Below are 15,721 nucleotides of genomic sequence, written 5' to 3' on the forward strand. Positions count from 1 at the left end.
GCAACTGGCGGTGTTGGAGCCCAGGGACAGGTGGAGGAGGAGGAGGTTGGAGGAGGTAGGAGGAGGTAGGAGGGATTGCCACACACACAGCAGGGGAACAGCTGACGTTACTGAACCCCAATAACAGAGGAGGGACTGTTGACTGTGCGTACAGCACTTCTGGACGGCAACTGGCGGTGTTGGAGCCCAGGGGCAGGTGGAGGAGGAGGAGGTAGGAGGAGGTAGGAGGGATTGCCACACACACAGCAGGGGAACAGCTGACGTTACTGAACCCCAATAACAGAGGAGGGACTGTTGACTGTGCGTACAGCACTTCTGGACGGCAGCTGGCGGTGTTGGAGCCCAGGGACAGGTGGAGGAGGAGGAGGTTGGAGGAGGTAGGAGGAGGTAGGAGGGATTGCCACACACACAGCAGGGGAACAGCTGACGTTACTGAACCCCAATAACAGAGGAGGGACTGTTGACTGTGCGTACAGCACTTCTGGACGGCAACTGGCGGTGTTGGAGCCCAGGGGCAGGTGGAGGAGGAGGAGGTAGGAGGAGGTAGGAGGGATTGCCACACACACAGCAGGGGAACAGCTGACGTTACTGAACCCCAATAACAGAGGAGGGACTGTTGACTGTGCGTACAGCACTTCTGGACGGCAACTGGCGGTGTTGGAGCCCAGGGACAGGTGGAGGAGGAGGAGGTTGGAGGAGGTAGGAGGAGGTAGGAGGGATTGCCACACACACAGCAGGGGAACAGCTGACGTTACTGAACCCCAATAACAGAGGAGCGACTGTTGACTGTGCGTACAGCACTTCTGGACGGCAACTGGCGGTGTTGGAGCCCAGGGACAGGTGGAGGAGGAGGAGGTTGGAGGAGGTAGGAGGAGGTAGGAGGGATTGCCACACACACAGCAGGGGAACAGCTGACGTTACTGAACCCCAATAACAGAGGAGGGACTGTTGACTGTGCGTACAGCACTTCTGGACGGCAACTGGCGGTGTTGGAGCCCAGGGACAGGTGGAAAAGCAGAGGAACACAATGTAGGCCGAAGCCTGAGAAAGTCGAAAGGGAACCTTTAACCCCCCCCCAAGGCGTTTGTAGCTGAAAGAGCCAGCTTGTGCAGCACAAAAGATGCAAAAGGAAAAGGTGGCTCTTTTCATCATGCTCCTTGCAAACACAGAACTAAACACTTATAAAATGTGTCCCCTGCAACCGTAAAACCGTCCCGGAGGTGGGACTTTCCTTCGTAATGTGACGCAGCCCAGCCGTCATTCCTACCCCCCCGGCGCCGCGCACCGGCTCCTCAGCGTTGTTTTATTCCGTCCAGGAGCCTGCGCTGTTATGTTATCCCGTGGCCAGGCACACTTAGCGCTGCCCGTCTTCTGGCATCATTTGGTGTCTGGATGGCTGCGCCTGTGCGGCCGCGCTGGCAGAGAGCCCGCCTCGCAGTGTCTTCTGATTTAATCCCACTGGGGGCCTGGGATCCATGGACATGCGCAGTGCATATCTGAACCTCCACCTCTCACTCATCTCCCTATGGCTTCTTCAGACTGTGCGGTGTCACGGCCGTGGCATGCTGTTAGGGACCAGCTGACACCGAACAGTCTGAAGAAGCCATAGGGAAATGAGTGAGAGGTGGAGGTTCAGATATGCACTGCGCATGTCCATGGATCCCAGGCCCCCAGTGGGATTAAATCAGAAGACACTGCGAGGCGGGCTCTCTGCCAGCGCGGCCGCACAGGCGCAGCCATCCAGACACCAAATGATGCCAGAAGACGGGCAGCGCTAAGTGTGCCTGGCCACGGGATAACATAACAGCGCAGGCTCCTGGACGGAATAAAACAACGCTGAGGAGCCGGTGCGCGGCGCCGGGGGGGTAGGAATGACGGCTGGGCTGCGTCACATTACGAAGGAAAGTCCCACCTCCGGGACGGTTTTACGGTTGCAGGGGACACATTTTATAAGTGTTAAGTTCTGCGTGTGCAAGGAGCTAAACAAAAATAGCTACCTTTTCCTTGGGCAGCATTACTGCTGCACAAGGTGGCTCTTTCAGTAACAAACGCCTTGGGGGGGGGGGGACAGATTCCCTTACATTTCAGTTGTTGTGTCAGCGTGGCGGTCGCATGACACATTGCCGGCTACACAGCTGGGGATCAGCTGACGTTACTGAAACCCAATAACACTGGGTCGTATGTTTTGACTGTGCAGACGGCACGTCTGAGCCTCAACTGGCGGTGTTGGAGCCCAGGAATTTAAGTTCAGGTGGTAGAAAGATGAACACAACAGGAGACCTGGATAACGTATACAGTGACCTAATTATTCAATCAGGAGGAGGAGTGGCAAATTCCGGCGATATCCAGGCCTTGTTCATTTTCAGGAAAGTAAGCCGGTCAACGTTATCGGAGGATAGTCGCATGCGACGGTCAGTTAGTACACCACCTGCAGCACTAAAGACACGTTCCGATAATACACTGGCCGCAGGGCAAGACAGCACCTCCAATGCATACTGGCTTAGCTCTGGCCATGTATCCAGCTTTGAGACCCAAAACTTGAAAGGGGAAGAGCCGTCTGGGAGTACAGCAAGAGGGCAAGACATGTAGTCTGTCACCATCTGACGGAACCGTTGCCTCCTGCTGACTGGAGCCGTCTGTGATGGTGTAGACTTTTGTGGCGGGCACAGAAAACTGTGCCACAGTTCGGCCATACTGGTCTTGCCTTGGGCAGAGGCACTGCTTCTGCTCCCTCTTTGTGCAGAGCCTCCACCACGGCCTGGACGCACTGAGCTGCTTTGGAATGCACTAGCAGCACTTCTCTCAGTTGGAATGGAGAAGATGATGGAATTGACCAGTGTGTCTTGGTACTCCCGCATTTTTCGCTCCCGGTTCAACGGTGTGATGAGGCTTTCTACGTTGTCCCGGTAGCGAGGATCGAGGAGGGTGAACACCCAATAATCAGACATGTTGAGAATGTGGGCGATGCGGCGGTCGTTTCTCAGGCACTGCAGCATGTAATCCACCATGTGCTGCAGACTGCCAACTGCCCAAGAAACGCTGTCCCCTGCTGGAGGCGTGATCTCTGCCCGCTCGTCATCACCCCACCCTCGCTGTACACACTGAGTACTGGACAATTGTGTAACTCCCTCCTCTGGACGGATGTCTTCCTCCTCCATTGACTCCTCCTCATCCTCCTCACAAACGGTCCCCTGCCTACGCGTTTGTGAGGAACCACGTGGCGCTGACTGTCCAGAAGATGATGGAAATGGTGAATCCTCATCCTCCACCTCTTCCACAACATCATCCCTTAGCGCTTGCAGTGATTTTTCAAGCAGGCAGATAAGGGGGACAGTCATGCTGACTAGTGCATCATCTGCACTCGCCATCCGCGTGGAATAATCAAAGGGACGCAAAACCTGGCAGACGTCATTCATAGTGGCCCACTCTGTGGTTGTGAAGTCTGTACGGCGCTGACTGCGACTTTTTTGCGCCTGAAGCAGCTGGTACTCCATTACAGCTTGCTGCTGCTCACACAACCGCTCCAACATATGTAACGTGGAATTCCACCTGGTAGGTAGGTCACATATGATGCGATGTTCCGGCAGGCGGTGTCGGCGCTGCAGAGCCGCAATGCGCGCTTTTGCCGTGCTGGAACGCCGCAAGTGAGCACACTCTAGGCGGACCTTGTGCAGCAGTGCATCAAGATCCGGATAGTCCCTCAAAAAGCTCTGCACGACCAAATTGAGCACATGTGCCAGACATGGGATGTGAGTGAGGTTGCCGAGGCCCAGAGCTGCCACCAGATTTCGGCCATTATCACACACTACCATGCCTGGCTGGAGATTCGCTGGCACAAACCACACATCGCTCTCCTGCTTGATGGCATTCCAGAGCTCCTGCGCTGTGTGGCTACGATTCCCCAAGAAAATTAATTTCAAGACGGCCTGTTGACGTTTGGCCACGGCTGTGCTCATGTCGGTCGTAACAGGTACACGTTCATCACGGGTCCATGTGGAGGTGGACTGTGACGGCTCCTGCAGCGATGATTCTGAGGAACTGGTGTAAGAGGAGGAGTCAATGCGTACAGAATGGATTCCTGCAATCCTTGGAGTGGGCAGGACACGTCCTGCGCCACTCGCACGGTCTGTACCCGGCTCAACGACATTAACCCAATGGGCAGTGAGGGAAAGGTATCGCCCCTGTCCATGTTGACTGGTCCACGCATCGGTGGTGAGGTGGACCTTGCTACTGACGGCGTTCAGTAGCGCGTGTTTTATGTGTCCCTCCACATGCTTCTGCAGGGCAGGGACGGCTTGCCTGCTGAAGTAAAAGCGGCTGGGCACATTGTACTGTGGGACTGCCAATGACATCAAGTCACGGAAGCTGTCAGTCTCCACCAGCCTGAATGACAGCATTTCCAGTGACAGAAGTTTGGCAATGCCTGCAGTCAGAGCCTGTGCTCGTGGGTGGTTTGACGAGAAAGGCCGCCTTTTCTCCCATGCCTGTACTACCGATGGCTGTAGACTGGGCTGGGAGTGTGTGGATGACTGGGAAAGTGGCGCTGCGGGTGGAATTACAGCGGGTCTCTGGACAACAGGGGCAGAGGTTCTTCCACGGCGATCCTGGGAGGACGCCGAACCAGCTGCGTGTGAGGTAGAGGAAGAGGCAACACGAGCTGAAGAGGTGGTAGCTGCCGCTGATGGTTGGCCTACCTCTTCAGTGTGTTTTTCTAACTCCGCCGGGTGCCTGTTGCGCACATGTTTCCACATGTTGGAGGTATTGAGGTTGCTGACATTTTTCCCTCTTTTGACTTTTTGATGACACACGTTGCATCTGACATAGCAAATGTCATCTGCAACTGTGTCAAAAAAGGACCAGGCACTGCAAGTCTTGGGAGCGCCCCTTTTTGGCTTTTGGAAGAGACATGCTCCTAACGGGTGCCAAAGCGGAGGCTGCAGGATCCGCAGTCTTCCCCCTCCCTCTCCCTCTTTGGGCCGTACGGGGAATCTCTTCCTCAGAGCTGCTCCCACCACCTTCCTGTCCCTCACGCCAAGATGGGTCGAGGACCTCATCATCTACACTACCCTCTGCCCCCAACTGCTCCTCCTGGGTAGTCTCAGCAGCAGAGCACGCACCAGTAAGTGGCACCTGAGTGTCATCATCAGCTGATGCGGCCTGCGATGTGGTGACCGGAGCCACTGGCCCACCCGCCTCTTCAGAGGAAGACAGAAAAAGCTGTTGGGCATCACTGCACCCTGCCTCTTCTTCCATTTCTCCAATGCTGCTTGGCTGGCCCCCTGTTTCCAAGCCAAGAGATTCAGAGAACAGAAGTAGAGACGGCTCCTGTCCTGGGCTCTCTGTCTGCCTGGGCAATTTGGCAGGTGGTGAAGAGACAGATGGCTGCTCTCCAGTGCTCTGTGTCTGAGAGGATGTGGCACTAATGGAAGTTGATGCATTAGCTGCCATCCATCCGACAACAGCTTCAATTTGTTCTTCACGCAGCAGCGGTGTACGGCGCTCGGACACAAAGCTTCGCATGAACGACTGTTGCCTGGTGAAAGTGGGTGCTGATGAGTCACCGGTGCCCGCAGCAGGCACAGAATCCCCACGTCCCCTCCCTGCTCCGCGACGGCTCCCACGCCCCCGTGCCTTACTCACTGCCTTCTTCATCTTGGTTGACTGATAAAGATAAGCAGAAAAGTACTAACGGATTTGTGTGCTTATTCCTGAGCAACTCCTCCTAACAGGTATAAGAAGCACTAATTATCTAAAGTGTGGACTAGACTTTAATATGAGCTAATGTGGCCTACAGAAATGTAAAGTGGTGTAACTGGTGTGTTTGGTGAACTTTATTATTTATTTATTTTTTGGGGGCTGAACTGACAACAGATAGAGCTGCAGTCACACGGAGACCGTGCAGACAGACGTAAACGGCGCTACAAGGCCCAAAAACCCTCCTCTACTTTATCCTATGTAGTGTTTTTCCACAAATTAGCTGGAGACGGGTGGAAAGACACTAATAGGATTTTTTTGAATAAATTAGCAGCAGACTACACTATTTGGAAAAAAAAGAAAATTGATTTGGCGGTATGACGCAGTGAAAAACCCTGAGCTGGAGACAACCAGGCTATAGCTGCTCACAGATTACAGGGCGAGCTGCAGTCACACGGAGACCGTGCAGACAGCCGTAAACGGCGCTGCAAGGCCCAAAAACCCTCCTCTACTTTATCCTATGTAGTGTTTTTCCACAAATTAGCTGGAGACGGGTGGAAAGACACTAATAGGATTTTTTTAAATTAATTAGCAGCAGACTACACTACTTTGAAAAAAAAGAAAATTGATTTGGCAGTATGACGCAGTGAAAAACCCTGAGCTGGAGACAACCAGGCTATAGCTGCTCACAGATTACAGGGCGAGCTGCAGTCACACGGAGACCGTGCAGACAGCCGTAAACGGCGCTGCAAGGCCCAAAAACCCTCCTCTACTTTATCCTATGTAGTGTTTTTCCACAAATTAGCTGGAGACGGGTGGAAAGACACTAATAGGATTTTTTTAAATTAATTAGCAGCAGACTACACTACTTTGAAAAAAAAGAAAATTGATTTGGCGGTATGACGCAGTGAAAAACCCTGAGCTGGAGACAACCAGGCTACAGCTGCTCACAGATTACAGGGCGAGCTGCAGTCACACGGAGACCGTGCAGACAGCCGTAAACGGCGCTGCAAGGCCCAAAAACCCTCCTCTACTTTATCCTATGTAGTGTTTTTCCACAAATTAGCTGGAGACGGGTGGAAAGACACTAATAGGATTTTTTAAAATTAATTAGCAGCAGACTACACTACTTTGAAAAAAAAGAAAATTGATTTGGCGGTATGACGCAGTGAAAAACCCTGAGCTGGAGACAACCAGGCTACAGCTGCTCACAGATTACAGGGCGAGCTGCAGTCACACGGAGACCGTGCAGACAGCCGTAAACGGCGCTGCAAGGCCCAAAAACCCTCCTCTACTTTATCCTATGTAGTGTTTTTCCACAAATTAGCTGGAGACGGGTGGAAAGACACTAATAGGATTTTTTTGAATAAATTAGCAGCAGACTACACTACTTGGGAAAAAAAAAAAAAAAAGGAACAGTATGAGGCAATGAACCACCCTCCCTGAACTGAATACAACCAACTATGGATGGCCTATGTGGCTGCACTCAGACTGGAGACTGGGCTGCACTCACACACACACACACACAGACCCTGCAGATCGCTGTGAAAACAGCGCTACAAGGCAAAAGCAAGGTGAATAGTAGGTGAACACAGCGGTTGCTAAATTAGCCTTTGGAAAGCACAAAGAAGCAAATCGCTATCTCTAAACTGTCCCTCAGTCAGCAAACAGCGTCCTGTCACTAACTGAATTCACAGCAGAGTGATCGCAAAATGGCGCCAGCGACTTTTAAACTGCATCATGACATCATTACACCAGCCAATCACAGCCTTGCCAGTAGTTTCATGCCCTCCATGCTAAACAGGATGTGCCCACACTTGGAATCAATCTCATTGGCTGAATTTCTGCTTTTTGAATCTTAGAACTTCCGATTCCGGTATCCGATACGCGGCAAGTATCGGAATCCCGGTATCGGAATTCCGATACCGCAAGTATCGGCCGATACCCGATACTTGCGGTATCGGAATGCTCAACACTAGTCATTGTCCATCTGTAGGATGAAACGACGACCAATCAGTTTGGCTGCATTTGGCTGGATCTGAGCACACAGTGTGGCTCTGAATACCTCAGAATTCATTCGGCTGCTTCTGTCCTGTGTCACATCATCAATAAACACTAGTGACCCAGTGCCACTGGCAGCCATGCATGCCCAAGCCATCACACTGCCTCCGCCGTGTTTTACAGATGATGTGGTATGCTTTGGATCATGAGCTGTACCACGCCTTCGCCATACATTTCTCTTTCCATCATTCTGGTAGAGGTTGATCATGGTTTCATCTGTCCAAAGAATGTTCTTCCAGAACTGTGCTGGCTTTTTTAGATGTTTTTTAGCAAAGTCCAGTCTAGCCTTTTTATTCTTGATTCTTATGAGTGGCTTGCACCGTGCAGTGAACCCTCTGTATTTACTTTCATGCAGTCTTCTCTTTATAGTAGATTTGGATATTGATACGCCTACCTCCTGGAGAGTGTTGTTCACTTGGTTGGCTGTTGTGAAGGGGTTTCTCTTCACCATGGAGATTATTCTTCTATCCTCCACCACTGTTGTCTTCCGTGGACGCCCAGGTCTTTTTGCATTGATGAGTTCACCAGTGCTTTCTTTCTTTCTCAGGATGTACCAAACTGTAGATTTTGCCACTCCTAATATTGTAGCAATTTCTCGGCTTGTTTTTTTCTGTTTTCGCAGCTTAAGGATGGCTTGTTTCACTTGCATGGAGAGCTCCTTTGACCGCATGTTTACTTCACAGCAAAACCTTCCAAATGCAAGCACCACATCTCAAATCAACTCCAGGCCTTTTATCTGCTTAATTGAGAATGACATAACGAAGGGATTGCCCACACCTGTTCATGAAATAGCCTTGGAGTCAATTGTCCAATTACTTTTGGTCCCTTTAAAAACAGGGTCGCACATGTTAAGGAGCTGAAACTCCTAAACCCTTCATCCAATTTTATTGTGGATACCCTCAAATGAAAGCTGAAAGTCTGAACTTCAACTGCATCTGAATTGTTTTGTTTAAAATTCATTGTGGTAATGTCTATAACCAAAATTAGAAAAATGTCTCTGTCCAAATATATATGGACCTAACTGTATATATATATATATATATATATATATATATATATATATATATATATATATATATATATATATATATATATGATAAATAATTAGGACATGTTGGACAAATGTGTTGAAAAGGCCTTGTATCTGTCTGCTTTATTCATGAAGTTGTAGTGAAGTTGTCATTGAATCATTTTCTTTGACCACAGAGGACATGTTGAGCACCCTCTACAAACAAACAATACACATTTCCTCTGCCATAGGTTTCTAAAGAAGCCAGACATCTATTTGCATTTCAATCAAGCTACAAGTAATTAGGTGAATGCATGGCTTTTACTTGCTTTTCCGCTCAGTCACTAAATAGTCCTAGTATTCTAGGAGTGACAACTTTATTTGCAGCATATTAGTAAGTGCTTATCAAACTCCGGGGTCATTTTCAACCTTTATAAACATGTCAGTCACTTTCAAGGGGGAAGAAGGTGCAATGCCTGAAAGTTCACCAAACAGCACAATATAAAATCTATCCTATTTATCTATCTATCTATCTATCTTTGACCATTAACTTTTGTCAAGAAAATTTATGTGTGCTGTTATTCTTGGCCTTTTGATTGATTGAGGTGTAAAACACTAACACATTTGATGGGTCACTTCCATGGTGACGGTTCATTGACTGAGAGCCTGACAATCGCACAGAATCGGGTGCAGGATTCCATGGCTCTCAGTGGGGATGGGATCCACAGGTTCTTTTATGCCACCTTCCAAGTCCTTAGGGGTGTTTTATGCGGCCTCCTGAAACAACCCGATGACACAACTTCACATTCTTTGTGGGAGTGTGGAACCCTGTTTGCACAATTCAACCCCCCCAAATGCTCACCCTGCTTATACATGACATGCATGCTTACAAAAATTTTTTTTCTAATTTATAGGAATGTGCAACAAGAACCTGCATCAAGGTCTGCATCCTCTGTGATCTCACTGCCACAATGCACAGTTAATGCTGCTGAGGATCGTGATGATGCCATACCTGGCCAAGCGGATTTGGAGGGAGATTTGACACGGTTTCCTCAGTCCTCTACAGAAGAAATTGAGGTCAGTGAAACCCCAGAAGACCCAGGAGAAAATCAGACTGATGGAGAGGAAGGAAGAGAATATGAAGAATGTACAGCTGAAGTAGAGGAAGAACAATGTGAAGAAATGGAGAATGAAGAGACACCGAGGTCTGGATACAATTTGTGCAATATGTATGACTTTTAAGTGCTATAAAGTGATTAGCGAGTGCATACACAACTACATGATACTTGGTTGGGAAGGCTGCTCAAGTCCCCTATAAACTCGACCAAGTACCACATGTGCTTGAGGGTGCTACTCGAGTGCCCTTCTCAAATCATTGCTGCCTATTAGGTGACCAATGAGCAGGGATTTTAAGGCCTAGAAGCAAAAGCACAGAAGATGAATGCATATTGCATGCCATTCTCTGCACTATCTGCTTCTATGGTAACCCGACTGGTTTGTTGCTCAGATGTTTTTGATCCAGCAGACTATTAATGACATATGCATCACTGTGTGTCAGCAAATGTTCTGTTGTATGATGTGCAAGGAATGTCGCTCATTATAAAATGCTTTCAGAGAAGTTGGCAATTATGCAGCAATATGCAGGCTGCCCACTTCCTAATACTTCGTCCACTTATGCTTGACATGTTATAATGAAATGTGGCTTGCTTCGCTGTTAGCGCTACGACACTTAGCATTGACATTTCCTGTATCACAGGCACTATTCAGGGCAACAAGACCCAGGTGAATGCAAGGATGTATTTACATTGTGGCTGTCTTTGCTCCGCTACAGCTTCCTAGGCTTCAGGCCTAGTGACCTGCAGGTTATTGGAGCAAACAGTAGGGATGGAATCTGTAGCCCATCTTTCAAGTGCTTAGGGGTGTTTTGCATGGATTCTGGAAACAACCCTTACCACTATAATTGCACCCCTTAACAAACTTTGTGGGACTGAGGCACCCTGTTTATTTGCATCGGTCAAACCCTATAAATGCCTGCATTGCTTTTATCTCCATGCTCACGTCATTTTTTTATCTTTTATAGGAGTGATCAACAAAAAGATCGATCAAGTTCTGTATCTTCTGTTGTCACATTGCCGCAATGCACAGCTGTTGCTGCTGTGGAGCTTAAAGATGCCATACCTGGACAAGTAGAGATGGAGGCAGCTAAAGAAGTGGAGGATGAACAAAGTGAAGAAAGTGAGACTGAAGAGACATTTGATGAAGAGACAAAGAGGTCAGGATACTATAGATGCAATGTTTATGTCTTTTAAGTGTTACATAGTGATAAGCAAGCATGCTTGCCACTTTTAAATGCTCGATCGAGCATCATGGTGCTCGGGTACCTTTGCTCAAGTTCAACAAGTATTTGAGGGTGCTACTCCAAAGCCCTCCATGCATCATTGGTGCCTATTAGGCCATTAATGAGTGGGGAATTAAGATCTGGAAGCTATACTGCAGGCTGGTCTGATGCACATTTTTGGGGGATTTTCACTTAATTATACACTTTCCCCTCTGCCAAATATAGGGTGTATGTTTTAATGCTCGAGTCTCTCATAGACTTTGATTACAGTTTACTCGCTACTCAAGTTGATCACATCTGAGCATTAGACTTGCCTGACTCAAGTCTCAAGCTCATCACTAGTGATATAGAATGCATCAAGTCTGATCTGTTGTACTTTTCTCCCAAACTATAGAGCACTGCTGAGTAAATGGTCAACCGATACACGGAAGAAAATGAAGAAAGCAGGGTTATACAAGCGACATTCAACACGCGAACCAATATTGATGGGCTTTTCTCAGTACTTGCAAAAATCACTAATGGTAACCCACTATAAACAAGAGGTTCAAGATGTGGCAAGATTTCTTTACTACATGAACGCACAGCGTGCAAGCTTGGACTTTGTTAAAGACATTAAAAAGGCCAATAAATTTTTCAACACGCTACGAGACATGAAGCTTGCAAATCAGACCATCTTCAATTATCTGAAACATGTCCGGAGGTTCCTGACATACAACTTGAAATCGACCAACCTATTTGAAGACAATGCAACACTGTTTAACTCCTGCAAATTCTTTATAGAGGTCACAGAAGATATCCAGAAGAGGTTGAGCAAGGGTATTTCTAGAGAAGTGGTGGGAAAAAGGTAAATTATAAGCTCACCCATTATTAAATTCCAATATTTTCCATAATTATAAAAGTTTTGCCTAATAAACTATTTTAAACTACTATGTTCTTATAAGGCAGATTGGAATTTCTGTGACTGAGGACATGAGTCGCTCAGTAAACTGAAATGTGGTTAGGTGTCAATATATAAATATCCCTGATATAACTTGCCATAGCACAAGGGGAGGCAATCAGACATCATTAGCAAAACCTAAACATTCATGAGTGCAAAATATTAGCATTTTCCACCATCAGCCATATGATTACTATAGTGTTAATATGTTCATCACTCTGCTAAAATTAACCTGTCTCACCACCTTCTGATGCCTGTGATGAAATGTACACTTGTTATTACATCTTATGTTTGATCTATTACTACTGTATATATATTTTCAGTATAATAAAATTATATTGTTTACTCCTTTTTCTAGATACCAGGCATTGATGTCTTCGACTAAAACACCCCGGGAATGTCAGAAGGTTTTAGATGTCGCAAGGCCAAGCTTTTTGAAGTGTATCCAAAATGTCAAGCACTCAAAAGTCTCAAATAAAGCCACTAAGCTTGAAATTCTCTATTATCTGGAGGCCATACTAGTCTTAAAACATCTCCAAAGACCCGGAGTAGTACAAAATATGAGTGTAAGTAAATTTTCCTTCTATCTATTTATTAATTTTATTTTACTGTCCCTCAAACATAACTATGTCTTGACTCATAGGTTTCTGAATGGAATCAGCGGATACCGAACAAATATAAAGGGAAAAATCTCTTTGTTATTGGAGTGAAGCATCATAAAACATCATCTCAACAAGTCGCAACGTTTGTGTTGGATGAGGAAGAAGAAACAGTAATATTTTTAAATGTATTTCTTATAATACAGAGGTTTAATGTTTTTTCCGTCACTGATTTTTATATTTTTTTTTTTACAGTGGTTCAATATCTACTTTGAAAAAATAAGACCTCAGTTGACATCAAGCTGCATGCCCGATGACACATTTTTCATAAATACCTCCGGAAAGAAGATTTATAACGTATACAATGACATCAGACGTCTTCAAGAAAAGTAAGAGTCTTTTAGTGCCAATATATTTCTTAATCTCTAATAGTAAGGATCATTATTTTAAATATTTTTCTTTTTTTATTTCTAGATTCAAAGTTCCTGGCATCAGCAGCCAGCTTATCAGGAGGGTCTGTGAAACCTCAACTCTTTCAAAATTTTCAGACTCGGAGAAGTGTCTTTTTGCAAGATATTTGTCTCATACAAACCTTACAGCTGAAAGAAGCTACAGAGAAAAGACGCTTACCGACATATGCCACGGTCATGAGCTTGTTACGCAGACAGGACTTTATAACAGTGATGAGCCCATAGCTAGCACCTCACGGTAATATATTAAGAAAGGGGCAGATGATTATTGCTTTGTGGCATTTATTATTTTTGTTTCCCAAGTATAATAGTTTTTGTTTTTCCCTTGTCTGCTGAAAAGAAATCAAGATACAATAGTGACGCAGAGAAGACACGATGACAGTAATAGGCCCCAAGCTGCTACCTCAAGGTAATTTTTTGAAAAGGGACAAAGAAATGGGTGTTCACTCCTTATACAATATAAAAAGGATAGGTAAACTGGAATTTTGGGGTCAAGAGGATGCGGATGAATTTGGGTGGCTTAATCCAAATCAGATTTCCACAACTTTGGAGAGAGGCTCAAGTCAGAGAACTGTCAAAAGGAGGCAACGTTACCTATATTCTAAAATACACCGCCATCCTACTACTTGCTGAGAAATATAGACCATAGGTTTCCTATCCTAATGAGCAGGTTGTTGCAGGATTGTGTCCAACAGAGTCTCCACAAGGATTGGATATGAGAGCTTGGTTTTTGGGGGTCAATAGAAACATAGCAAAAAATGTTGGGTATGATCACCAAGTATAATACTTTTTGCTTCTCTTGTTTTCTGTAAAGAAATCAAGATGCAGCAGTGGTAGAGACTACAGACGAAAGCCAGGAAGAAGATGAAGATGCCACTGACAAAGAAGAGTCAAGTCACCAAAGTGGGCAGGAAGAAGAATCCGAAAGTGACATCAACAGTGAAACGTACATTTCAAGGTTGATATAGCCTTAAAATAATACAACTGTTCTAAACTAATAAATGTTTGCATGCAATGTTGCATTATGCTTTTTTCATTTCAGTGCCAAAAAATCATCTCATGACACTGTAAGAAGATCTACTAGACAGAGGCAGACAGGGTTACAAACATCTACCAGGTAAGAAGACAAGCAATTTGATGGCATTCATTTTTGAAATTCAAATGTTATAAATGAGTTTTCTGACACTAATATGTGGCATTTATTTTTTTTCAGAGCTGTAAAGCGAAAAGAAATAATTTCCAAAGAAAAGAAAGACAGTTGTCCTACCCATAAGCTGATGTCTAAGGAGGAACATTTTAAAAGATTTACTAAAAAATATCCCATTACTCTGGAGAAGGATGTGCCATCACCGAGCATATGTCGAGAAGAGTCCAGAACTAATTGGCGATACTTTGGTGATCGATGGAGGAAGATACAGAACAAAATGCGAGTCGATCATATCACTGGTAAGATGTTTAAATGTTTACCATTTTTTATGGAATCTATTTTACATTATCATGTTACAAAATTCAATTATGTGTTCTTTATAGGAATGCTTCAGAAAAGTAATGTGAAAATATCAGAAGTAGAACGACACATTGAAAATCAAGGCTGGAAAAGGAACCTACCAAGAGTGACTGATATATTGCATCAGTTAAAGAAATGATTACTAAAATGGTAAAAAATGGGTAAATATGCAGTAGATGTGTGTTTGTGTATGTGCACCTGTTTGCTTTGGAGAATTGTTCAATGCAGTAGCAGAAGAGATTTGTAAAATGTTACAATCAAGTAGTGTATGCCTTAAACTAGGATTTAATATTAGTATTTAATGTATTTTTTCCCTACAGATGGAGGAAGAGCCGTATTTCACAATGAAGATTCCAGTCCTGATGGAAGAATTAAAGCCTAAGTCACACTAAACGACTTACCAACGATCACGACCAGCGATACGACCACACAGACAGCTCTCTCCAGCGACCAACGATCAGGGGAACAACTTCGGAATCGTTGAAACTGTCTTCAACTATGCCGTAGTCCCCCTGCAGCACCCGGGTAACCAGGGGTAAACATTGTGTTACTAAGCACAGGGCCGCGCTTAGTAACCCGATATTTACCCTGGTTACCATTGTCACCGCTGTGCTCTGCTTTACGGCCGGCGCTGACACAGTCAGTGCAGGGAAGCTCTCGGCCGAAGTGCGTGCATTAGCAGCGCTCCTGCCGAAAGCAGTTTTAACCCTGTGGACGCCGGGGGACGTGACAAACATCAGAATGTGAGTATGTACTGTTTTTTTTTTTACTTTTACAATGGTAACCAGGGTAAATATCGGGTTACTAAGCGCGGCCCTGCGCTTAGCAACCCGATATTTACCCTGGTTACAAGTGAACACATCGCTGGATCGGCGTCACACACGCCGATCCAGCGATGACAGCGGGTGATCAGCGACCAAAAAAAGGTCCTGATCATTCCCTACGACCAACGATCTCCCAGCAGGGGCCTGATCGTTGGTCGCTGTCACACATAACGAAATCGTTAGCAGGATCGTTGCTACGTCATCAAAAGCGTGACGTTGCAACGATATCGTTAACGATATCGTTATCTGTGACTCAGCCTTAAGAGGACTCGAAATGTCACA

General features: G+C 46.1%; 1 protein-coding gene across 1 annotated transcript; it reads left to right on the plus strand.

Annotated features, from left to right (window-relative positions):
* The first annotated feature begins 13,002 nt into the window (after positions 1-13,002).
* LOC143767889 (uncharacterized) lies at positions 13,003-15,009 on the plus strand. Its single transcript, XM_077256410.1, has 7 exons — positions 13,003-13,346; positions 13,449-13,517; positions 13,923-14,066; positions 14,151-14,225; positions 14,322-14,554; positions 14,639-14,765; positions 14,936-15,009. Exons 1-6 carry the CDS (start codon positions 13,003-13,005, stop codon positions 14,752-14,754), a joined length of 981 nt encoding a protein of 326 aa, XP_077112525.1. The 3' UTR covers positions 14,755-14,765; positions 14,936-15,009.
* Positions 15,010-15,721: the final 712 nt, after the last annotated feature.

This window comes from Ranitomeya variabilis, chromosome 4 (genome assembly GCF_051348905.1).
Source record: "Ranitomeya variabilis isolate aRanVar5 chromosome 4, aRanVar5.hap1, whole genome shotgun sequence".
Taxonomy (NCBI): domain Eukaryota; kingdom Metazoa; phylum Chordata; class Amphibia; order Anura; family Dendrobatidae; genus Ranitomeya; species Ranitomeya variabilis.